The sequence below is a fragment of the Corvus hawaiiensis genome, chromosome 7 (assembly GCF_020740725.1).
Source record: "Corvus hawaiiensis isolate bCorHaw1 chromosome 7, bCorHaw1.pri.cur, whole genome shotgun sequence".
In the NCBI taxonomy this organism is placed as follows: domain Eukaryota; kingdom Metazoa; phylum Chordata; class Aves; order Passeriformes; family Corvidae; genus Corvus; species Corvus hawaiiensis.
The window spans coordinates 35,909,274-35,934,920 of record NC_063219.1 but is presented as its reverse complement, the minus strand read 5'-3'; the positions used below and the strand labels follow the sequence as shown (position 1 = coordinate 35,934,920).

Genomic DNA, 25,647 nt, shown 5'->3' with positions numbered 1-25,647 from the left:
TTATGGTAATAGCTAAGAACCTTCTCATTTTCAGCCAGGATTTATTAATGGGCAATTTATACTCATTTGTACTTCTGCCAATAGCCCTTTAGTTTAAATTGTCTCTTTCCCCGCTGTTGATCCTCTGATATATTCATAGACAGCAGTCATAATTCCTCTTCATTTTCATCCCCTGGAACCAATCAACATGAAAACTCGCAGTCTCCCCTCAGATTGCAGTTCTCCATTCCCCTGCTAATCCCTCAGGCTCTGATTCTGCTTAAAGCTGAGTTTATTCTCCACGTATCCATCGGGGTGTGCGCTGCTGCAAGCAGCTGCCTCCTGGAAGAAAAGCACTCAGGAGCATCCTGGGGCTTGACATCAACACTTTCTCAATGGGAAACACTTATCCCAATTCTCTCAGTGATGCGTTTCCCTTTTTCCCAGGCAACATTGCACTGGTTGCTCATGGTCACTCTCTGATGAACTGTGTGACAAGGATCCTTTGTTGTTTCAAATTGGGAAGTCCTGAACTGACAACAGAAGCTCTGCTTTTATTCCCCTGGTGTATTGTCTGGCGCTTTCAACTTGTAAACTTCAGCCAATTTCTTTTATTTGCAGCAGCTCTGTATTATTGATGTTTATCAACAGTACGTAAGCAGTAAATTTTAATTCACAGAGTACTGAAAGGTTGTCAGTACTCTCCAGCATATATTGTCACTACAAAAAGAGCAGGACAGGATTTGTCTATTACAGATGTACTTAGGAAACATAATTGGGAACCCACTGCAGCCAAAAGGCTTTATTAGCATGCAAGTGGCTCAGAAGTAATGGCAGCTAAATGCATTTTGTATGCCTCAAGTCTGCTTTCATACGGTCGTACAGAACCACAGAAAGGTTTGGTTTGGAAGAGACCTTAAAGATCATCTCATTCCAACCCACACCACCCTGCCGAGGCCTGGGTCAGCTTCCAATAGATGAGGTTGCTCAGGGTCCCATCCAACCTGGCCTTGGTTGTTTTTCCTCTCAGGTAAGACAAAGTTAATAGGTATATTGGTAAATCCATTCTACTTTTTTTGACAATCCCCAATAGCCCCCAAAGAAAGAAATTCAGTATTACGAATCTGCAAGCTGAACTGCTTTTCCTGTTCATAGAAACAGCCAAAACATCTGAGCGTGACAACCTGGTGTGAACCTTTTGTGAACCTCATGTCGGCTCAGGGCGATCTGACAAAAAGGATAGTCAGATCAATTGCTTAAACCTTTCATTAAAAAGCCATTCAAGAGAAGTTAGTTCCTTATATCATTCATCTTGAATGAACTATGGCAAGCAGTGTGTTTCATTGAACACAGAAGGAATAAATGAAGGCAGGATTTTATTACGGTGAATTCCTGTGGGAGCAGTTTGTCCGGGAAGCTTACAGCTCCTCTGAGTCATTGTCAAAGGTGTATCACTTTAGGGGAGATGAGATCAGCAGCATCTTTGCCTGACTGACTACTCTCCTGTGGGACCAGATGCCTGGGAGTCAGAGCAACATGAAAGTCAGGGAGTGTAAGATTGACATGGGTGTCTTTGAGAAACCAGGGTGGCTTTTGTGGCAGACCTGGATCAGAGCTTCAGAGAGTTCATGGAGATGTAGGGAAGTAAAAAATGCTGCCCTTCATGTCTCCTGTGGAAGAAAGAAAACACTGAACAAAATGACCTAAATCAGAGTTGGATGAATTGTCACTACTCCCTGGGATTGGGGAAAATAGATCATCCTAAAGACACTCAGAGCTGTTTCTGCTACCCTGTATTTCTGCAAATCTCATGGTTTGCTCTGCAGCTCCTTTTCTTGAACTGTGGGTCTGCCAGAGAGCTATAAAGCTCTCTCCTGTTGTTTCCTTCAGTGCAGCTCCTTCCTTTAAATCCTGCAGCAGAAATACCATGCTTTGACAAATTCAGAGGTTTCTGTAGCTGTGATAAAAGTGGAAGGCTCAGTGATGCTCATTCTTCACTGCCTGTGTACTTTGTAAACCAGTTCTCGCTGAGAAAGGGAGATCAAAGTGGGTGCAGAATTTTAGAAGAGACAAGAAATGACAGTCCCTGGCTTTTATCTCTTTAAATGTCCTATCTGGAGCATTAAAAATATCAGTGTTCTGCTTCATGATTTTTCTGTGCCTTCTCACTTCTCAAGAAACCTGTTACAAATCTAACCAAGCCTTAAATGTATACACTGTCTTCCATAGCTTGTCCTTCAATACTTCAAACATTGCCAGAGGCAGTCAAACTGTGTTTTCTTCCAAAGGTTTTCAGGATCAGTATTACAGCTATTACAAAATGGCTAGTAAAGTAGAAAATACATTTTTTATCCTACTGTTTAATGTTTTATTTATTAAAGGCATCTGGCAGTGGCCTTAATAACATGCCCTAACTTTTGGTCAGTCCTGAAGGGCTCAGGCGGTTGGACTAAATGATCATTGTAGGTCCCTTCCAAATGAAATATTCTTTCCTAATCTATTCTGTTTTATTCTATTCTATTTTGTTGTATTATATATATTCTTACCCTCTACATTGTTATTGTATTTTTTTGCTTTTTCACTTATGGGTTCCCCTGGCAGGGTTAGTAGATCAGCAATAGAGCAAAAATTTCTGGGGCCAGAAAGGGTCTGTCACAATAAGAAACAAAATACATTTGAAATGATTTGATGGATAATTTAAGGAAGGAGGGGAAATACTTGTCTGAAGTCAGAAACAGATGGCAGCCAACAGTGGTTCTTTAATGGTTTTGTGGGGATGTCTGGTGCATTTGAACAATTCCTGGCTGGCTGTTGTTGCCCTCCAGTTAAAAGCAGTTTTAGTGTGAAACTTGAGGGGAGTGATTGCTTGCTCCTTTTCCTAGCTGGCTAAAATGAGAGAAGATGTTTTGGTTTTCCCTGGTCCTGACAGTGGGCTGTGAAACGTGTCTTTTGAGAAAACAAATTTGTAATGATTTCATTCACTGATCAATAGGCTCAGACAGTGTTCTCAAAAAAGTGAATGTAATGATTTATGTAAGAGAAGGAAGAGTAAGAACTCCCAGAGGATCCCTGTTCTATCCACAGCACTTCAGCTATCAGAGAATCCCGGAATGGTTTGGATTTGAAGGGACCTTAAAGATCATCCAAGTCCACCCCCTGCTATGGGCAGGTGCACCTTCCACTATCCCAGGGTGCTCCAAGCCCCGTCCAACCTGGCCTTGGACACTGCCAGGGATCCAGGGGCAGCCACAGCTTCTTTGGGCACCCTGTGCCAGGGCCTCCCCACCCTCACAGGGAAGAATTTCTTTCCGACATCTAATCCAAATCTATCCCCTTTCAGTTTAAAGCCATTCCCCCTTCTTCCCTCACTACATACCCTTATCAAAGTATCTTTTAATACTTATTGTAAGGAAAATGCAGCTATTTTGCTGTTAAAAGCCACTTGTATGATACTTCAATAACTTAAATCAATGCAATGCAACAGTTTTTGTCAAAAATATGAGCAGATTGACTGTTTTTTATTAATTTTCCCATAATGGACCTCACTTGCCAATTTATTTTCATTGTTCTCCAGCTTTCCTGGCTGTGTGCAGGTCCCACTACTCTGGTTCAAGCTGCTGCCTGTCGGCATCCATTAAGGAAAGAGTGCAAACAAACCAAGTCCCATTTGTGAGTCAAATGTTTCTCATCCAGTAGGAGCTCCTGGCTGTGTAGCATCAGACAAATATTGGAGGAAGAAAATTGTAGGTTGTAAAGGATGGCTGATCCATGTTTGCTTAGAAAATGAGATGTATGTGTTGATTTTGTTCAGATAGACAAATTTAATGAGCAGGTGCCACCTTGTCTGGTTCCAGCTCCACACCTCAGCGCTCAGAACCTCTTCAGGGTACCTTGAGGAAAGTTCCCCAGTTCACCCTCTGTGTAGGACTTGTTCTTGGAAAGGTATAGCAAATTTAAGGACTGAACTAGGGACAGGAAACCAACAAAGCCAGCTACAGCCAAAAAATATATTATCTTCCTATGCACAGGGCCCAGAAGGCAGAGAAATACACCAGAAACCACTGGGAAAATGGGCAGATTTAGACAGTGTGTGGTTTATCAACCTCTAGGCAGCCTGTAGACTGTGTGGCATGCAGAATTCTAGGGAATGCCCTGAGACAATTGTGTGAAACCACTTTCTTTTTAGAAGAGTTGCATTAGAATAAGCAGTAACTCTGTGTGCCAGCCATATCCACTTTTCTCCCAAAATTTCAGCTTTATTTTGACAGTGGCAGTCGTTCCAGAACGGAAGCTTCAGGGCTCAGATGCTGATAGAGAATCTTCTTCATATTCATGTTCATTCTACTCCCAAGTAGAACTCGATGAATAATGATCAGGTGGATTAAAACTGTTCACATATTAAAGTACAGATTTCTCTTTTTTCTTTAGGTCATGCCCAGTTACTTAAAGCCAGCCCTGTAGCAGAAAGTTCTCTGTCCATTTGCAGGTTATTTTCTGATCCATCTGCATAGGTTTGAAAAACACCCTCAGAGCAACTCCTTAAGCTGCATTTTTCAATCCTTTTTTTCATTTTCCTGGAGGGAAAGAAATGTTGTTCATTAAAATACTGGGTTTTTTGATCAGAAAAATTATTGAAACACAGCACACAGCTTGAGGCTGGGAAGTGTTGGAGCAGTTTTTGTTTGGTTTTGTGCTGTTTCACGCTGGAAAACATTGCAGTCTGTATTTCTACAATATTTCTTCAGTCTGTTAGCATCATGCCTTGTGCTGATGGTGTGTATTTAGGTAGATTCTATGAAGGATGTCAGCAGTAATGACATATATAGCATCCACTGTTTATTCACCATTACACGTCCAATGTTAAATTATTGAGGCAGAATGTATTCCCATTGTGTGGTGTGAAGGTTATGTGTGTATCAGTAAATCAAAACAAGCTTTACAAAGTTAGAAAATCAATTGATATCAGGAATAATGAAGACACAGATGTTGAAACATTTCTCATAACCTTGGTTGTTTTTTATAACTATGACCACTTCAGGTATGGTTTTGTTTTGGTTTGTTTTTTTCCCAAATAATAGCTATGACTAATGTGCTAAAAATGGATGTTTAGGAACAGCAACAGTACACCTCAATAATAAACTTTTGAACAACTCTTGATGGAAATAAAATGTTGATTTCTAATGTTTAACTTGCTGAAATGCAATTTTCGTAACAAGTGTTTTACAGGGTACGTGTGATGTATTTCCCGCTAATGAAAATGGTGGTGGTGTTTCCTTCCTGAGACATGCACTTAAATATATATAAAAGCTTCTGAAGTTTGCAATTTTGGAGTAATACAAATATTTAGTAACATCTTGCTCTGTTGCCATTCACAGAATTGCTCCCCAAGTGCCATCAGATGAATTGCCAGTACAAATGTGCCATCACCAGGAACGGCACCAGGTGTTACTGCAGGGATGGATATGAAACAAGCAGGGACGGGAGAAGCTGCACAGGTAAACGAGAAATTCACTACAACATCAACACCCAGGTGTCCTGATGGTTCCCTGTTGGGTGTCAGGGGCAGGGAGCTGGTGGACAACCAGGACAGCACTGTCGCTTCCTAACCCTTCTTCAAAGGCGTTGGTCAGGGACACGTGTGGGCTTTTGGAGCAGTGAATGGAAAAGAGTGCCCCTAAAATGAGAGTCAGGACCTCCCTCCTGACTCTTTGGTGCTCCTGTGCCCCAGCAGAAACTCTCCTGAAGTTACTGAAGGGATCAGCTCGACTGGAGGAGTTCTGGAGCTACAGCTCAGTTGTGTGAGTCTCTCTCTCTCCACACCTCCCCAGCAGGAGTGCCTGTAAAACTTGAAGTGTTTCACCTCACGGCCATGAAGACACACCTAGATTAGAATTTGATAAATGAACCCTCCCAAGGTCATACAGCTTAGTTGGGAACGTTACTTTGGAGTAATTAATTGTAGACTGGAACTGTAGACTTAACTTGCAGACTGTTCTCTTCCATTTTTGAAATATATGGCTTCTTAGTTCTCTGTCCAGGTGTTTGTTTCTTGCTTTATTTTGTCTGTATTAATAATCATATTGGAGTTCTAAGGCCATATGGATGTGCTCACTACCAATCACTCCTCTCTCCAACTAAAAGTACTGAGCCAGATTCTTCATAAATGTAATTTATTATAAGTTCTTTCTCTCTATGGTTGTCATGTTTCTTGATTAAAAATATATCTTAGGAAATGATTTAAACAGCGGCTTTTTTAGAATGTCAATTTATTACTTAAACCCTCAACCACTGTTGAATAGCTTATCTTGATTTTATGGTATTATCCATATACACCCTAGTTGAGAAAATTGCTCTTTATATTTATTAGAGGAGTCTATAGTTTTAGCTGTTGGATGGTGGTTTAATGGAGAAGTGGTGACAGCTCATTTAAGGAACTGTAAGACATTGCCAGCATAAATAGGTTGAGAAGGATAATCAATTATTTCCTCTCCTGAAATGTTGCTCCATTCATCAACCCTGATAACTAGTGATCTCTAGTACTAACAAGGACCCAAATGTCTCCCTAATATGATGTAGACATAGGAGACTACTTGAAATAATGAAGGTTTTATCTTTTAAAATTAAGAGCTATTGAACTTGAAAACTCCTACCCTTCATTTTGGCTACTCCAGTGATTTCAACAGCCAACATCCCTAATAAATTCATTGTTTGAGAAGGGGAAAACATCAAGCCTCACACCAAAATGACTTCATGACTTAAACATCTCTCTTAGAATTCTCAATTTTACTGAATTTATTTTTTTTCCTAATCCTTAAACTAAATCGTGTTGATGTTCCTTTAGATCTGAATGAGTGTGACACCTATGGAAGCTGCAGCCAGATGTGTGTAAATACAGATGGATCCTACACTTGCAGCTGTGTGGAGGGTTACGTGCTTCAGCCCGATAACAAGTCCTGCAAAGCCAAAAATAGTAAGTTTTAACATCTTTTTGCCTTCCTGAAAATATGTTGAGGTTTGGTCCTAGAGGATTCATGTGAAAGGACAGAGATGAGCACACGTGAGATGAACTTTCCTTCACTCTACTACAAAGAGCCACACAGCAACCTTAGAAAAAACTTTTCCCTTATTAAGACAATACTCCACGGGAAATATTTAAAGTTATTATCTGGATATTATTAATTAAAGCAAAATACTCAATTCAGCCAAGATTAGAAGAGTTCCCAGCTTCCCTGTTCATAAATAAATCAAAGATTTTCCTCACACAAACAAAAAAGGCTGTTTACTCTGGGAAGACAATGGAGACAGGGGAAATGATTGTGAGGTAATTGTACCCTTAGGATGAAAAAAGACATGAGATTGCTTTGTCCTTGCATTATCCCAAGAGGTGAATTTCCTGATATACATATTCACATGAGGCTTTTTGTTGCTCAGTGCATGTTTTCATTACTTATAGTGGATTGGGTATTTGAGGAAATTAGTCAATTGTGCTTAATGAGGCAATATAGTACACAGTGTTTTCTTATTCAGCATAATGAATTAACAATACCTTTATATTAAAAACCCAAAAAAGTTCCTTAAGGAATTCTTCAGCATCCTGAAGCTGAAGAATATGTAGCTGAGCATGGAGCCATGTTTGTTTTATGTATTTTTAAGTCTTCCTTTTTGTAACTGTTTTGCCATCAGAAGATAGGAAGGTCTAGTAATGGTTTTGTGGGTTCCTCACCTAAAGAGCATTACTAAATATATTCTTGCTTGATCACCACTGGGAGTTAAAGAGTATTTTCCTTCTTTTACTGTTTTTTCTTGATCCATACATGGGACTTTTTTTTTTTTTTTTAATCCACAGTGAAGTCTTGTGAGATAAGAAAGCCCATGCAAAGTAAAAATAATTTATTATTCTTCTTTCTCCACTGCATGAAAATCAATAATGCAATTCTAGATCAGGAAGTCCTCATGGTGCCAGTACAGGGCTTGAGGTGACCCTTATAGTTTCCCTTTTTGCACACAGAAAACTGAGTAACATCTGTGCACTGTAGAGAGCTGTTGGTGTCAAGATGAAAAAAAAACACATTAATAAGGAACTTCTCTGTATTTTTTACTACTTTATCATGTTTACTTGACAGTAGTTTTCACGTTTTTTGTTGTTTTCAGAAAGGAATCACTACTCATTAATCAGAGAAACCCCTGTAGGACAATACAAACGGGAATCGTGGTGCTGCACAGAAATGAGCGTTACTCATTACATTGGGGATTTTTGTAAACACAGGGTGGCTTTGGATCAGAAGAACAGAATCCAAGGAAAAAAAAAGGTGTCTAAGGAAAAAGACAAACAAACCAGCACTTAGAAAAATTATCAACTTTTTCATTAAAGAACCTAGAGCAAATAAGGATGGATAGAGCAACCTCTCTGCTTTGTCTGCATTTGGCAAAAGTAGCTGTCAAGCAGATGAAGAGAATGAGCCGAGGAGTATTCAGCTCTGTATGTAAGAGCTGTGAGAGATCAGAAGCAGCACTAGAGGTGTAGGCTGGGCTTTCTGTAGAGCTTTCAATGTTAAGAACAGCAGATCTGCTACAAATACGAATCACCATCCATGCTGAGATCCTGGATACAGCACAATCTGAAACACCAAACCACCACATCCCAGTTGGCTCTGGAAATCAACTCGGAGGTTCCTGAATATTGAGGAGCAGTGAGGTGCAGGAGGTGCTGGAGGCCTCAGAAGGTGCTGAGCAGGTGACACTTGTTTGTGTCTGGAGGAGCCCTGCCCTGTGCTGGGGACAGTGTGGTGACCCCACAGGTCCATCAGCTCCTGCATGGCCTCAGAGCCACTCAGCCAGCTCTGCACATGTGGGGTGGCACAATTAGCAGAGAACTTCTCAGAAGCTGCTCTTTGCTGCCCTTCAGGCAGCCAAATGCTCGGCTGGGAAGGTGGGGAGGTCTCTACCTTATTAAATTCTGCATTTTCTTCCTCAGCACAATTAAATAACTCTGGAGCTGAAAGCTTTTAGCTGCACATTCCCTTTGGGAAGGATGTTAAAATAGGTATCAAAACAGCTGAGGGCTCTCCGTGGGTTTTTTCCAGACTTTTTAGCCATATTTTCTTTTATGAATAAAGAAGCAGTTAATGGTTTATTCTGAGGTGAAAATGAAAAAAACCCACAGCTTTGTTGAACAGAGTTTTAGAACTTATTTGTTTACCAATTTTTTATGCCTAAATTGCAAGATCTGCATGTGATGAGAAGAGTATTTAAGGAAAGAAAATTACAGAACTGGGACTGTCTAGCTGAGGAAAAGAAATTCATCTGTTTTACAAAAGTTCCTGGTGTGTTTTGTATCTCCAAAGCCAATCTAGAGAGAAATGTTGTGTGGTAACAAACATTTGTCATGCAGATAAAGTGGGATGAACTGATAGTGACTAAAGAAAAAAAAAAATTCTAGCATTTAAAGAAAAAAATCAGCCCTGTTAAACTGATTTGACACAATTTTCTTGTAAAATCTCACCGAACTAAGTTTGGAGACTTTAGAAATAAAACAACCCATTGGTGAGGTACACTATGGTTAAGCACCAAAAGTAATGTCAAAATGAAATTGGACTGCTCAGTATTTTTTCAGATGTTTATGCAATACATATATTGGTGACAGCAAAGTCCTTATGATGCACAATGCATACCCCAGGGAAAGGGGGTTTAAGCTGCTTGTAAACACTGAATTCTGGGGTTTATGCCTTTCGTATCATTGTGGTGGAAAATACAGAAAATGCTGGCATTTCTGAGGTTTTTCTTCCAGATGAGAAGTAAGTCTGATGGCAGTGCAAAACACCTTCAATTTCTGATTTGTTGTGGCATCACTTATTGATCTGTATTTTAGACAAGATCAGGTAGGAGGGAAATGCAAGGCTTTCATCTTTTCCACTACTCTATCTTAAACATAATTCAAAGGAGGATGCTTTCATTTTAGTCAAGAAGGATGAATCATAAAACTTCCCTGGATTAAAGAGCTATTCACTTCTTATCTTTCCTATAAAATGAAAAAACAAAAACCAAAAAACAACCAAAAACAAAACAAAACAAAAAACTTGTGAAAAAATAACTCACATGAAGTCCACTTGTTTGAAAAGCTGCTGTCAGCTCACTGTAACTCATCCTAAATCCATCCACTAAACTTTTAAGCTTTGTAGACTCTGTTCTCAAGGAGCAGACAAGCAGTTTTCATGAGGGTGAAAACATGATTTCTTTAGTATCTCCTGGTTTTCATCTGCATTATGCTATACAGTAAGTTGGTTTATATATTTTTGTATGGAATTTCAATATTCTTGTACAGTTTTATCATTAATATATTATGTTTTTCAAGTTATCAAATCGACCTTTATCTGAGCAACACTGAAGGAAGCAGGTAATCTACCCTACTGTAAAAAAACATGATTAACTGCTTTAATCCATTGAATTATTTAATGTATTTATGCTTTAAAAATATGATTTCAAGCCCAAGAATCTAGTTTCTGTATTTTTAATGTGTAATGGTGCCTGCTGAGCAGAACCTCTTGGCAGTACCATGAGTCCTTACAATACCTTTGCAGCCAGGTTTGATTACATCTGTTGCTCAAGAGGGTTTGAAGCAAATTCCTTTGAGGAATTCCCTCCTGTCTTAGACCCTAATTCCGAAATACAGCCTTTCTCTGGAGTTTAGTGAGGTATTAAATCCTCGTTACAGTTTTCAGTGGGCCAGTTCAAAGCAGTGCAAGGAAAGATACAGTTCTCTCTGGCAGCCTGAAACCACCCGGTGGCTTTGGAACTGTGAACAGCTCCTGGGAGCTGCCTTCTCTTTGAGGCTTTATATATTGCAGGCTGTGGAAATATCTGGCTTAACTCAAAGTATAAGAGCAAAAGTAATAATAAAGGTCTTTTCACACTGCTGGTAGTTGGGAAAAGCGATTGAATCCGGGAGTAGGCAGTGGTTATTATTTTGTGGGGAGAGGGGATCTGAGCACAGAGCTGTTGGATGTGAAAATAAATCCCCAGACTCAGCAGGATGCAGATGGAAACACTCCTTTTGTACCAGTCTGGAAAGTCTGGGGTGAGTGGGTGATAGGGACAGAAGTTCTTAAGTCTGGCTTTCTTCTCAAGGGTAGCCAGAGTTGCTAAGAACAGACAGTGACTGCAAAGGGACCTGGCAGATTTCAAACAAAAATTGCAAGAACCCCCCACTACCTTATCTTTTGGTAAGGAGAAAACAAACAAGACTAGAGAGCTTCACTCATGGCTTACACCACAAGGGATTGTTTCACAAAGAAATTAAATCACTGCAGTTCTTGGATATCTTCTGAAATTCAAAGAAAAATAATGCTTGGCTCTGACTGATGGGTGAGTGGAAGTGAATGTGAGGATGATGAGGACGTAAGTTCCAAAAGTAACGCTATAAATGTGTGAATTTACAAATGTTCACGTGGGATTTTCTGGAGAGGGACAAGACAGAATATACATTATGGAATGAGAAAGAATAAGGAAACAGTAAATGAAATCCATGTTAGAAAGAATACACACTTAAACCTTATAAAAATTACATTTTTTAATATGACAAAATAAAATAAAAAAAAAAAATCATCAAGAAAGATGTTTAAATAAAAGCAGATATTACCAAAGAACAGAACACCAACTGCTGTGGCTTTGAGTGAGACCCCTGAGCACTGTACTCACTGAAGTATTCTTTTCTCTTTAATCACACCTGCTGATGAAGTACCATTTGTCAAATCCTTTTATTTATGCCTTTTTTCTTTTCATCATTTAGACATTTGGAATTGCTTAGTGAAAATTTGAGAACTCCATTAGGTAGAATGTTGATTAAGAGTGCTACATGTCGATGCCGCATTCAAACATTGATGCATTCCTTTGAAAACAAGCAGATTACATTGGGGTGAGAGCTCCTGACTTGGCAACACAAATATTGTTCACATATGCCTGGAACTGCAGCTTTTCTGTGCTTTAAGGGTTTCACTGCACTGGATTTTTTGTTAGGTTTGTTATAACTTCTTTCAGCAGCACCCACTCCTCAGTTTTTGTCTTGTTTATAGATTCTTAATGAAAAGCATCTTACAATTTCATGTGTCCTCATGAATTCTGCAGGTTTTCCTGGCCTTCATTCTTTTTGAAATATCACTAATCTGGATAGAGATAATTTGCATAAGTTGTATTTCATTTTATGACTTAGGCATGAAAAATGTTGCAATAATGATACTTGGAATTAAACAGAGGCTGTTGGGCTGGGGTAATTAATTTTCTTTAATGATGTGAACCATTAGAACAGCAGGATAAAATAGACTTAATAATTTGGAATATATGATAGTTATGAAAATAAAAAACAAAACCAATTTATTGCATATCTTAAAACAAACAGGTAAGAACATTAAAAACTTCATTAAAACTGAAAAGATAAATATATCAACATACAGCCTGTTAATCCTTTAAACTCTCTTCACTTTGTTTTCAGAGCCTGCTGAAAGACCTCCTCTTCTTCTGATTGCAAGCTCTGAGATAATTGAGGTTTTATACCTTAATGGAAGCAGAATGTCTGCCCGGACCCCTGTGAAAGGATCTGCAGTAGTGACCCTGGACTACAGCTACAGAGAGGACACCCTGTGCTGGATTGAGTCACGAGATCTCTCCAGTCAGCTGAAATGTTCCAAGATATCCAAAGCTGGGAAGTTGCCAGAGGAGTGGACAATAAACATTGCCCAGTACCTTCACAGTAAGTATTTGGCAGTGTTTTAGCAAAACTGTGGTGTCTCTCCTGGGCTTGCAGTTGAAAACAGTCTTGAGACATTCAATATTGCAACTCATGCTGAAGCAGTTTTACGGTTTTTCACTCATATATTCAGTCTGAGCTGCAGTATTTGTATCTATGCAAAGGTTTTTAAGATGTGCACTTTTCTAGACTAACTGCAATGTATGGAAGTTACAAAATCAGCAGTGCAATGGAAGAAGAAATGTAAAAGGCTTCTTTTTCTCTGGCAGAATAGTGCTACATAGTGCTCGAGAGCCATTCTTTGCTACTGGGACAACATTAACAATGAAATGGAATCATCCTTGGCACGTAACTATCATGGGTGTGTTAGTTCTTGAAAATACCAAAGTATTTCCTGACTTACTGGAGACAAACTGCTGCCTCTAGTTGTTTTTTTTTTTTAATTAAGAAAATAAATTTTAAAATGCCTAAAGTCATCACACTGAATTAGACTTTACATTACAGCATTATTCCTCAGTCAGCTTTTCAATTTGTGGCACGCTGTTGTCTTCTGAAGAAGGTGTTCATCCACAGACACATGAGCATGTGAACAGACTGCAAAATATCATGCAGGGAGAAAAAAAAAACCAAAAACCCATTTTCTTCATCTTTCACAGAAGGTGTCCCCAGATCAGCTTACAAACCACAGCACTGAGGAGTGCAATGGTGGTGTTAATAAAGCCTTCTAAAAACTCAAGCCTGGAGTCTAATATTGGACCCAAGCTTTTGAAAAATCCTTTTAAGGTGAGATGTGCATCGAAGAATATCTCTGAACAGATCTCAAACCCTCTGACCATACAGTTCAGGAATATGCAAATCACAGATTTGATTATAAATCTTAGAGGTGCAAGTCAAAGTGAGAAATCCTGCATGACAATTGTGCTTTGGACTATCAAGATAGCTGTTGTAAGGTGTCCTCATTGATGCAGAGTAAGGGGGGTTTCGAACCTCTTTTCCCAGTTTCATATGTACTAGAATAGTAAATTGAATTTTAAAGAAACTTTCAAAACTTAGGGTTTGGGGGTTTTTTTTTGGTTTTTTTGTTTTTGTTTTTGTTTTTGTGTTTTTTTAATTCACTACCTATTGTGAGTATTCTGCTTTTAGAGGAAACTCTTGTCATGGGCATAAATATATTTCTTTGGGCAGTTTTGTTGTGTTTTGGCTTTTTCCTATTTTATTCAGTTGTTGTTTTTGTTTTGGTTTTTTTGTTTTGTTTTTTATTTTGGTTTGATTTGGTTTTTTGGGGGGTTTTGTTTGTTTGTTTGTCTTTCTGGGGTTTTTTTGTTTGTTTTTTGTGTTGCTTGGTTAGTTATTTGGTGAGGGTTTTTTTAGTGTTGCATTTTAGAGGACTTTCATACTTCAGATATCAAAGTACCCTTAAGTAGGGTGGTAGAATTTCATTGTATGTTTTCAATTCACCCAGCCACTGACATTTAGTTTTCCTTTTAGGAAGAGCAATCACACTAACCACAGTCCTGTGCAAAATGTGTTTTGCATTGAGCTCTGTGTGTTTGTGTGTTCTGTCACTTGTTTTCACCATCAGAGTGGACTTGAGCACTGTGGTTTGTGCTTCTCTACCCCTTCTCCTGCATTCCTCTCCCTCTGTACCCTGCATGTGAAGAGAATTTCTGATCCCTGTGCTGTCCAGATCTGTGTTACTGCATCTGTTTGCAAAATCGAGGCCCTGTGAGGGGTTTGAAATGAATACAGTGTCTGGGATTAATGAGCTGCTCATTTTTCACGGTGCCAGCACACACCAGCCTGTGGTCTCTAATGTTCTTCTCAAACTTCATGGAAATCGTTCAATCTTATTTAGATGAAGAATAATAATTCCCATGGACATGAACTGACTGCTGAGACTTGCTCCAACTTCTTCTTTGATTTCGATTTGGGAAGTAGTGCTTAGGGACTTAAAAAAAAAACTTTGCTGGGAGCTCTGACTGACAAAACCTTGCAGATTTAGCTGTGGGAGTGTTTTTCCCAAGCACACACATCCACAGACACTTCTGTCGTGTTGCTCAGTGGAGCAGCATTAATCCCCACGGTCTGGGCATGTCTCCTCAGAGGGAGAGGCAGCTGAAACTTGCTTTTGTCCACCTAATTAGGATCTTCTAGACACCCCTGGAGTTATTCCTGCCAGGACATGGCAGGAATCTCATGTTGCTGTGCCTGGTATATTTGCCAGGTCATTGTGTGGCTGCTGCAAAATGGAGTTTTAGTTTTAAATTCTTCCTTTTAACTCCCTCCACCTTCTGTTACCCATCAGGTCACTTCTGCTTTTTTCTCTTCATCATACAGCACTACACCTGATGAGGCAAATTAATTCATTGTAGCACTTGTTTTCAAGTGTAATGGCATTCTTTGACAGCTCAAGCCAAATAAATGGTCATGGCCATGGGGTGAGTTACATAAAATTGTACATTCTCTTCTTCATAGGAACCTTTTTTTTGGTGTTTGTGTGAAAATGAATAAAGTACTAGGGGGGAAAAAAAACCTAAAAAGTTTTCTTAGCGGTGTTTGTGGAATTTATCTTTTTTATCTCAATCTTCTAATCCGTTCTTTTTGTTAGTGGGAAAAAAAAATAAATCTGCATTTGACACAAAAAGTGCTAGAAAAGTCAGTTATCCAAAGTGACTGGGACTGCTTGAAGTGGATTTATTCAAAGTGTTTGCTTCAGTGAAGGCAAGTAAGTCTTGTACTTAGGAACAAAGAATATAGATCATCTTTAAAGATGAAAGTCTACATCTAGGAAAGCAGGGACTGTGAAAATGACTTTGTTTTCATGATGGGTCATATAGCACCAGCTCCAGGTACTGAACATAAGGTTTGCATTCACAAGAGAAAGGAGATTACAGTCCTTTAGTTTCTATCATTCTCCCTCAGCAGACAGTTCAACCTGACCTCAGTTTGGTGCGATGTGTCTGTGATGGATGGAATCAGGTCCTTTGAAGCACAGGGTAGCTTGGTCTGTGGCTGTTACTCTGCAGAAGAGGAAAGGCTGAGGAGAAGCTGATCCTTAACTCAGGTGTTTTTGCTCTGGGAGAGCAGGGTGCAACTCCAGAGCTGCCCATTGTGGCTAGTAATTAGGCTAATTTCACTCTTCCAAGGTTTATTATGTCAGGGTTTGTTTGGTAGCTGTATCCCCTTACATAGGGATAGCTTTCTGGAGGCACAGCAGTATCAGCACAGGCATTTTTGTCTCAGCCAAGCCAGGCATTGTCACGTTGTTTCATCTTTGTCTTTTTAAGACCTAGAAGTTTTTGGACGAGAAGTTGGAAATTTTCCTCTTGGAAAGATTTATGCAGATAGTACTGGACCCAAATAGGCTTTCAGGGATAATTCTCCTGTAAGGGAGCCTTGTGCAACCTCTAGTAAAAGAGCAACAGAGATGCCTCCTTGAAACCTCACAGCAAGCTCACAGCCACTTCAGTGGGTACAGCGAGATTTCAAGAACAATTTCTTTAAACTGATATCTCTAGGCCCAAACAAACAAAAATTCTTTCTAATGGCACAAATGTGGAAAACCTCTCAATTTTCTGCCCTTTTAAAGGCATAATGTGCTATCTTCCATTAATGCTTTTGTGTGTGGGAGCTGAGAGATGGCAGGAGCAGCATCTTCTGGATGCAAGAATCTCCTGCCTCATTTTAGGAGGCATTTTGTATCTTCATCACTACAAGCACCAAGCACCTTGCATGCTCTACAAACCAGCACCAGGCAGCACAGCCTGGGTTTTAGCTGCTATTCTTCTGCAGAATAGAACAAAATCTATTCTGGGATGATACTTCAGAGCATGATATTTTCTGCTTGGCTGATGTTTGATTCAGGTTTTCTTGGCACTCGGTTATCTCAGCACACCACAACCAGTGCTGCAGTGCCTGTGCTTAGCTGTGCCACCTGTGCTCTGTGCCAACAGCCAGTGAATCACACCTCACCTGGGAAGGGACACAGGCTTTTCTCTTGGCAGCTGTGTTTGGACGGGACCACTCTGGATTGAAAGAAATGTCTTGTTTCTTCCGTAGTAATTCGGTTTTTACCTGCCAAGGTTTGGAACAGGAGATGGGCATGGAGGAGCTGGAGTCTCCAGAGGGAGAGGGATTTGCCTCTCTGCTTGTGCGACCCAGCACCTTCTACTTGCCCTCCTGGGCAGAAGCCAGGCTGGCTTTTTGGATCTCCCACATTTTGGATGTGATTGCTGTGAAGAACTTCAGACAGCGAGCCCGGAGGATTTGACCACGATCCAAGAGTCTGTTTGGTTACATCACTCTTTCCTTCCCTGGTTTTGGTCCCCTAATTGCTCCTCCACCTCCTGACCTAAACCACTTCTTAGGAGTGATTATCCACAACCACAAGTGCTGGGTTCAGAGTAGCTGCAGTAATTCCCCTTCAGTCACAGAAGGAAACACCAAGCACTGGAGATGGTGCTCCTGTCAGCAATTCCTGTGAATTGCTGTGAATATTCATGGAAAATCAGAGCAGAGTTTGGCTTACTCTGGAGGAGCAAAGCTGTGAAGATCTGGGGGAAAGTGTTTATTCCTACATACAGTCTGCCCCAAACTTGCCTCCAGACAGGCACTAAGAGCTGTCACTCAGTTGTAGAATGTGGGTTTGCTTTTTTCTTCTGTGATAGACAGCCCATGTGCCTTGAAGGTGCACAGAAATGAGGAGGTTTCATGTCAAAGGTCATTCATACCTCACATGGGACTTCAGTAGTGCTCAGAGCAGCTCACACAGTCATAGGGGCCAGAACGGGAGGTGGGAAGAGTGTCCTAAGGGAGTATCACAGGATACTTTTCATGTGTGTGGCATCCACTGAGCACTTCTCAAGTCCTGGCTGATCTTGCACTGCTGTCCTTGCATTCTGGAAGGACTGGACAAATGTTGGTTATGGGATAATGAACTTTCTTACTTTGTCCAAAGGTGGGCTTTCTTGGTTTTTTGGCTTTTGGTTTTATGTTTTTTTAATAGTGTCAATATCTCATTCTTAAGTGCTCTAGACAGAACCATCAGTAAATACACAAAACTAGGACAATTTTCTCATTAACTAAATATTTGTTTAGCTTGAATTTTCCATCTCCTTTCTCTCCAGTCACTCAGTCTCCTAAGGTCCTGCAGTTCTTCAAAACAGACCATCCTCTTTGCTGTTCTGGAAATCTTGTTTTTATTTGGCCTCATCACCTTGTTATTCTTGCCATCTTCCAGGTGGCTTGTGAATGTTATCTCACACAGGTTCCAGCACAACCTGTTGCTGTGGAACTCGGTGATGCTCCACAGGGAGCCAGGTTTGATCCATGTGGGTCACCCATGGTCCATCACTGTCCTGTATGTCACACTGCATCTTTCCTGAGTCTTCCTCATGTCTTCCTCAGTGTCTGTTGAGATTTTCATGTTGCCCTGTTTATGTTTTGTTTTGATTTCCATGTGCTTTTAGCTATTTTAGGCCCAAGTCCCAATTTTAGTTCGATGTTCATACTCCATGATATTTTCTTTGCAACTCTCCATACATTCATTCCTCATTCTGGTGTCCCTGAATTTACAGAACTCTTGATCCAGTATTTGATACAGCCTCATTAAGGTGCTTTCCTAGTGCAGTATGGACTTTTATTTAGTGCAGGAAACGATGCTCTCTGATAATTGTCCTTTTTCAGAGAGTTTTTCTGTGCCCTGTAATGACAAGACTCCTTTGGAGACTTAGGCCTGTACAGTGTGCTCCTCTCTTCAGCTCCAGGCTAGTCTTTGTTGATTATTGGTGCTGCACAGCCCTTTTGATGGTTATCAGGGTTACTGGAAGGATAAGGGTAGTTCATATCTCTTCATTCAACCTTTCTGCTCCAACAGGCATGATCAGTTGGGTCTTATCCTTTGATTGTGCTGTGTTCTTATGCAAATTCCTTATCTTTTTTTAATTAATAATACTCATATAATCAGGTCTGTATCTCAATTGTTGATGGTGTTTGCACAAAAGTTAAGATATAATCTGTATAGCTGAAATCCTAAGAGGGCCTTGGCTCTAAATATTAGCTGTGAAGGGGTTCTAAATATTAGCTGTGAAGGATCTGTCTGCTTTTGGTGCATCTTTTGGATACAGGTGATACCATTTGCTTGAGATTTGTGCTGCTGGTTTGAGTATTGTCACCATAACATTGTGTTGTGTCACTCTGAGGCACAAGCTTCCATGGCAGAGAGCCTGAATTGGTGGCATTTCCCTCCCAAGTTAGGTTTTCTGCACTTAATCCTTTTTGACACCAGAGCAACTTATTAACTGCTTGTTAATTGCCACAAATGGATTTTTTTAGCCATTCAAAGATGTGATGCTATTATTTTTCAAGCTTTGTTACTCATCCAGCTTCCACAATTGATCTTGCATTGATATTGGTCAAAACCCTGTCGTTGTCTTCTGCTCTTAGCAAAGGTGGCGTGCTGTCTGTTTTTTTTTAATTTACTTTTCAGTAGTTGTGCCCTGGACAGTTAAATCTCAGACTGAGTACAGGAAATAAAAATTCTTATCTCAATGGCATTTCTCAGTGGAAAATTTTGATTGCTTTTGGTTTGGATTGTTCTTTTTTTCCCTCCTCTAAACTCCTAGGCTTTGCCTGGAACAGTCTCCTGAATGCTGTCTCTGCAAAGAGAGAGACAAAAGCTATCAGTGTTGAATTGTCATATTCCCTTTTCCCTGTTTTATCAGCTTCCTAGCTCACCATTTCTAGACTTCCTTCTTAATTGGCTTCATTGTAGTCCTAAAGAGGGACATGACTGGATCTTTTTATGTCTTCCTTCCATCCCAACCCATCCTGGGTAGAAAAGCTCTTGCCCCAGGGAGGAATTCCAAGAGCAAGCAAGCAAACTCCCACAGCAGCAGAAGGGTTTTCGAAAGAAAAAAGGACTTTTTTGTCATAGTATCAGTTACCACATAAATTTATCAGTCAGAATGCTGAGGGGCTCTTCGTCTCTGTCAAATTGAATTATTACGCTGCTTGTAAAACAGTAACATTTTGATTTTGTGAACAAGGTTTTGAAGATGGAATAAAGAAATTGTGGGGGTTATAAAGATGTAATGTGTAGATAACTAGGTTTCTGCTGATGTAAATCACACAGTTTTGTAGTGAATATTTTATAAAAGAATTTATATCCTCAGATACAACAATAGTGAAACATTGGTTAAAATAACCCCAAAACTCACAAGCAATTTTTTTTTTCCTGAGATGAGGAATTAAGTATTACATGTTTTATGGGATTAGACTCACATTTTTCCATAAAACTTTGACATCCATATGCACCATGTTGGTTTCATTTTGGTTTTTACTTGGTAGCCACTGGAACTATTCTTGGAACTATTCCACATTTCCTCAGTATTCACAGGGGCTTGTCTTCTGCCTGTCTTCCAAGGAAAAGATAGAGGAGATACAGAGGAGACAAACAGTTGTAACCTGCTCATTTCAGTCAAGTTGTTTATGAACTTGAGGCTTCAGGTGCACTCTTAGAAACTTTCTGTACTGGTAATAAAATATCTGGTTAATATTTCAGTATATTTCAATATGCTAATTACATATGCATAACTTCTTTTGCTTTCTACTGGTACTTTATTATTGTGCTTATAAATTTCACATCTCTTACAGTTTAGCCAGTGGTTGTCTTCTTGAGTGGTAAAATATCTTTGTAAATGTCTCTCACATACAATGCTAAACAAGTTTGCTTCATTTAGACTAGTTGACAGCAAATTTGCCACACTTCCAGATATTTTTTTATTAATGCAAATATTTAATTCAGACTTCATTCAAAACCTGAAACACTTCACTAAAGTCAACTGAAGAAGTCAAGGATTCTTTTTTTGGTTTTTGTTTTTGGTTTGGTTTGGTTTTGTTTGGGGTTTTTTTTGTTTGTTTGTTGTTGTTTTGTTTTGTTGGTTTTTTTTTTTTGGTTTTCCTTTTTTTTTTCATAATGCACTTTGGATTTTGTCATTAGATGAGTTCTTCTACCTCCTAAAGATTTTTCCTGAGGCACAGATCAACACTGCAGAAAACTTTAAAAAGTCTGTGTCTTCTTTGAAAGTGCTTTTGCCTTTATAGGAGCAAGGGGGACATAAAAACTATAAACTCCAAAATACGGTTTGTTTACATCCAACATCATAACTGGAACCATGTTTAGATATAAAAAACAAAGCACCAAGCAATTACAGACCAAAGTCCATCCCAGGCAGAGATTTATCAGTAGCTAAAGCCATGAGGGAACAGTATTTTGTTAGCAATGAGCCTGAGCAGTGTCAGGAATTCTCTGTGCTGTCTGTGCTACCCAGAGATCTGAATCTGCAGAGAAGTGACCCACAGGGAATGGCACAACTGAACCACACATTCCACCTGCTGTATATCTTGGGGAAGCCGCAGGAAAAGGAAAAAAAAAAAGATCTGTTTCCATGTCTTATGCAATGAAAAGAGTCATAGACTAAAATCACAAATATTGTGACTCCTGATCAAACTTGTGGCCTTCTGGTAATTGCTGTGTTTTGAAACTCAGGTTTTGATCTGATTCTTTGTTCTACTGCAGGGAAAAGGGTAAATAGAGAGCATGCTTTTCAGAAATGAATAATAATGAGTAATTGCATTAATGGAAGTAAATCTGAAATCAGAAGCTACATGGGTAATAAAATTAAAGCCAGCTGCTATAGCACCTTAAGATCTTGCCTAATCTGCTTTCTGTACTCACAGTAGCCTGGGTAGTTCTGTGCTGGACTGGAGTCTATGACAGAGACACGCCAAAAGGTTTGTGTGTGTCAGAATAAATAATGGACTTGTTCTTTCCTTATCACTTTATCAAGAGCCCTTACAAAAAGATGAATTGCATGTTTTGCAAAGTTGTGAGCATTATTTAGATTGGAATGGAGATGACAAATTAAAACCACTATCTGATTTGGGGATTTAGTATAGGATTGCTTTCTTCACTTTTTAACTCCTTTGACTGGCAGTAGCAATGACTGGCTCAACAGGTATTATCTCTGGTCCATGGAAATATTGGCTTTGTTCTCAATACACAAAATTGTGGATTTCTGCTTAAAATGAAGCACATTTGATTTACAACTTTCTTGTGACTTCAGCTTTTGAGTAGAACTTGAAATGCTGAAAGTCTTATGGATAGTGTCAGCATCATGAAATAAATAAAATGTAAGAACAAATTTTGTCCTTTTCACTATTTGTCAGTTGAGTTGAATAAAATAAAATCTTGTGTTTGCTTGAACATTTTTAATAGGTGAGTGAAGCACTTTTCTAAAACTGACAAATTGCATACAACAAATGTTTTAACCAGAGGAAATCACTTTTGCTAAAATCAGACTTAAGATTTTCTTTGTTTTGGAAAAAAAGTGTTGGGACCATTGTAAGCAGTTAAATGAGAAGGACAGGATATGCAAAGGGTCAGTTTGCTTCCATAAAATCGATGCCCTGAGGTTTCTCAGCATGTCACCCAGCAGCTGCCACTCGATGTGCTGGGCCAGGAATTCACTGTGACACTTCTGAGCTGGGGACGAAGTTTGGGTGCTCTGTGCATGTGTAATTCTGTAACATTTCTGTCACACTGTGTTAGCAAAAATAATGAGCTGGCCAAGGAGGGTGTGGGGATCTGTGCCACAGCTGGCAGTTCAGGGCACCCTTGCTCTTGTGGGCACTTTTGAACTTGACTTGAATGTCATTTCTTGCTATTTTACTTAAATATATGATGCCATTTTTTAATATGGGGGAGGTTTTTTATATTGATATATATGGAGGTAAGTATAATGTGTTTTAAAAGATTAGTGCCTTTTCTTTTAGTGCCTTTTCTCTTCTAGTTGTGCCTATACTGAAAATACGTATTTTCCTCTTAAGACTCTTTGGAGAATATATTGTTTAGTCATTGAGTCTGTACAACTGGTTGCACAATTTAGATTTGTTTTAAACAGTTATAACCACTGCATTACCTCCAGAAACAAGCCCACTGGGAAAAGGCAACTCAAGTAAGATGAAGTAATGAGAAGATGTGTTTCATGACAGTCTGTGAATGCTCTGTGATCCACGTTCTGCAGAGCAGAGCTGCTGCTGGCTGGAGGGACCTGGGTCTGGGGAGCACTTGGAGCTGTGCCCCTGCTCCACTCAGGGTCACACCATGTCCTGTGCTGCCTTTGGGATCACTCAGCACAGAACTGATCTCACATCAGGGTAGGCAAAAATTTTCTAGGCAGAAATTATTCCTTGGAGGAAGACAAGGGGACCTGGAGGAGGGTGCAGTGCGTGTTTGTGTCTCTCCTCTGCACTTCATTGCAAGGGACAATTTCGTTTTACCATTTACATGAAAGGAGAGGTGATTTGGGAAGAAAGGCAATCTGCTGGTAGTCAGGAGACCAGTGTTCTTCCTAGATGTACAGGATGACATTTCCCCTCTAAGCAGCGAGTCACAGACGCTGTGAGGTTTAAAACCTGAAACTCTGAAATGATGGGGGATACAAACGTAGGAGTGGTTGGCACAAGGTACCTGGGACTTCTCTGGTTGTGAAGAGGTGGGATTATGGCCTTGAATCTTCCTGGAGTGGCCAGTTTTGGGAAGGGCTGGAAGCTGCCTGAAAGCAAAGGTCAGGTTCTGCAAATATAAGCACACTGAGTTTGTGACATATTTCTGGAAGCAGCAGCTATTTGAGTGATTTATGAGACTTTTAATGGGATCTATGGTGCCATTCTGGTTAAAGATAATGCTCAGGTAGACCAATAGCAGCGCTATTGTGGTGATGAGAGAAATAAATAAACAAAAACACAGTGTCCTGATGTCTGGTTGAAAATGGATAGAAAAATAATTTATGTATAAATCTAAAGCCACGTTTTATTTTTATTTCTTGCATTACTGGAAATGTGTTAGGAAGGAATTTTTATTTATTTTTTAAGTGCAGTAACAATGTAGATATTTTAAGTCTGGGCAGTTGTCTTCTTTGTTGGTCAGGTCACATATAATGAATAACAGTCTTCTCAAAGGTTATTATTTTGATACTGAAAATATGTAGTAAATGGCTGAAAAAAAGCGATGGACAGAGAGGGAGAAAGGGAGGATGAGGCAGTGTTTACATGGCATGCACTGTTACTGTCTGTTGGCAGCATTAGTGGACAGAAAGGGTTTTATTTCTTTGTTTTGCTCAAACTACTTTTGTAGGTGCTGTGCAGTGGTTTCAGAATCTTGCAGAAGTGCCAGCCTGCTGCTGGCATGGTGTGGTGATCCCTCTGTTAGAGGGAAGAGAGGAGATGAAGAAAAAAGCTCAATGTCCTTCATATAAGAAGCAAGTTCTTTTTCTTTCCTTAGCAACCCTAAAAAAGAGGCTCTTTCATCTAGTAAAGTACATTATAGGGTTTTGTTTCCGAAATATTACGTGAAGAAGTGAGGTGTATGTTTGCTAACTGTGCAGGTCATATTTTTTATTATTGAGAATATTTTTAGATTTTCTAGTATTGTCTAAGTTGTAATTCTCAAGCTGGATTTAAAATGGACTCTGTATGCAGATTTTAATTATATTAAAAGCAAGTTCTATTTATTTTAGCAAAGTTGGGGTTTTTTTTGGTTTTTTTCTTTTTTTTTTTTTTTTTTTTTTGAAAGTGTAATGTTTCCTCCTTTTCCCCTAACATGTTTGAGATGGTGACAAAGACTTTCGTGCCCAATATGGATATGTCTGTATAAAAAAATTAAATACTCTACGGTCAGTATTACCTTCTGATTAAAATGCAGTGTAGTGATGTCCTTTGGGATTGATTTATAGCAGTGGGTCAGGGCATGGCCTCATTTCATATTGTGTAGACCATATATTGCTAACAGCAGATAGAGTGGGCTCCAAATGAAATTATCCTACAAAATTATGACCTGCATTGTAATTGCAAGAACCTACAGAATATCTGGGTGCTGTGAATGAGTGTTCTCTGACAAATGTGGCCTTCTATGAAAAATGTGCAGTGTGAGTTTTCTTTTGTTGCCCTACCCATTCTTTAAGAGTTGTCAGAGATAATTCACTTCTAAATTATCTCCCCAAAAGCGTTTCTTAAGGCGCTATTGCTTACCTCTGGTATTAAACTGTTAAAACTCTCTCTGGAAGTCATTTCCCTTAAATATTTTGCATTGTGAAAGTAGCTCCATATATTTATTGGCATCTCTTTACAGTGTAATAATCTACTGCTTAGCATGTCTGTGGAAAAACGTTTAAGTGGCTTTATTGTTGTGTGATGATGATTTGTGGCGTTCATAACTGCTTTCAGGGGGCAGTCCTAGGGAGGTGGTAGGTGGTGGATTTCTGGCTTTGCTGGAAGGTGGTTGAAGGAAAGGAATGTCCCAGCCTGGTGCAGCCACTCCGTGTCCCCACAGCCGCTCTCCGAGGCCACGTGCTTGATGGGACGCCTGTTGCAGCTGAATTATGCTTTAACAGTGGGTGACTTAACTGCTCTGAAGTAAATAACTGGGTTTGATTTACAGCCTCGCTAGATTTATAAGAAGCATTTGAATGTGCAGCTAAAAAGGAAAAAAAAAAAAACCAGACTGTTATGGCTATGTACCTCCATAAATCTGTCTTTATTGTTCAGCATGAACACGGGCCACTGGGACCCCATTACAGGTTTGCAGTCACTGGGCACTGTGTGTGAAACTCAGTAATGCAGAAATTAGGAATGTTATGGTTTTCAGCTATTCTTACTTATTTCTGACATGAGATTGATGTCAGAAAATTCACTCTACAAAAATCTCAACAGTCAGGATTAAAAGATAGGGCCACTCACAAGGCCCTTATTTAATTGTTTCTCACTTTTTCCTTGCTCTTTTAACCCATTGGCATCACGGCCAGCACTGTATACACAATAACAGGAATTTCATTCATCTTACTCATTCCAGAAACTTGATGCATTTCCTG

The 25,647-nt window shown here is 39.6% G+C and overlaps 1 protein-coding gene across 1 annotated transcript in view; it reads left to right on the top strand.

Annotated features, from left to right (window-relative positions):
- Positions 1-25,647, top strand: part of LRP1B (LDL receptor related protein 1B) — a 640,387-nt gene that overhangs the window by 337,505 nt on the left and 277,235 nt on the right. The window contains exons 3-5 of the mRNA XM_048309308.1: positions 5,355-5,474; positions 6,821-6,949; positions 12,464-12,721. Coding sequence (XP_048165265.1) covers positions 5,355-5,474; positions 6,821-6,949; positions 12,464-12,721 — 507 coding nt within the window. The remainder of the gene's footprint in view (positions 1-5,354; positions 5,475-6,820; positions 6,950-12,463; positions 12,722-25,647) is intronic.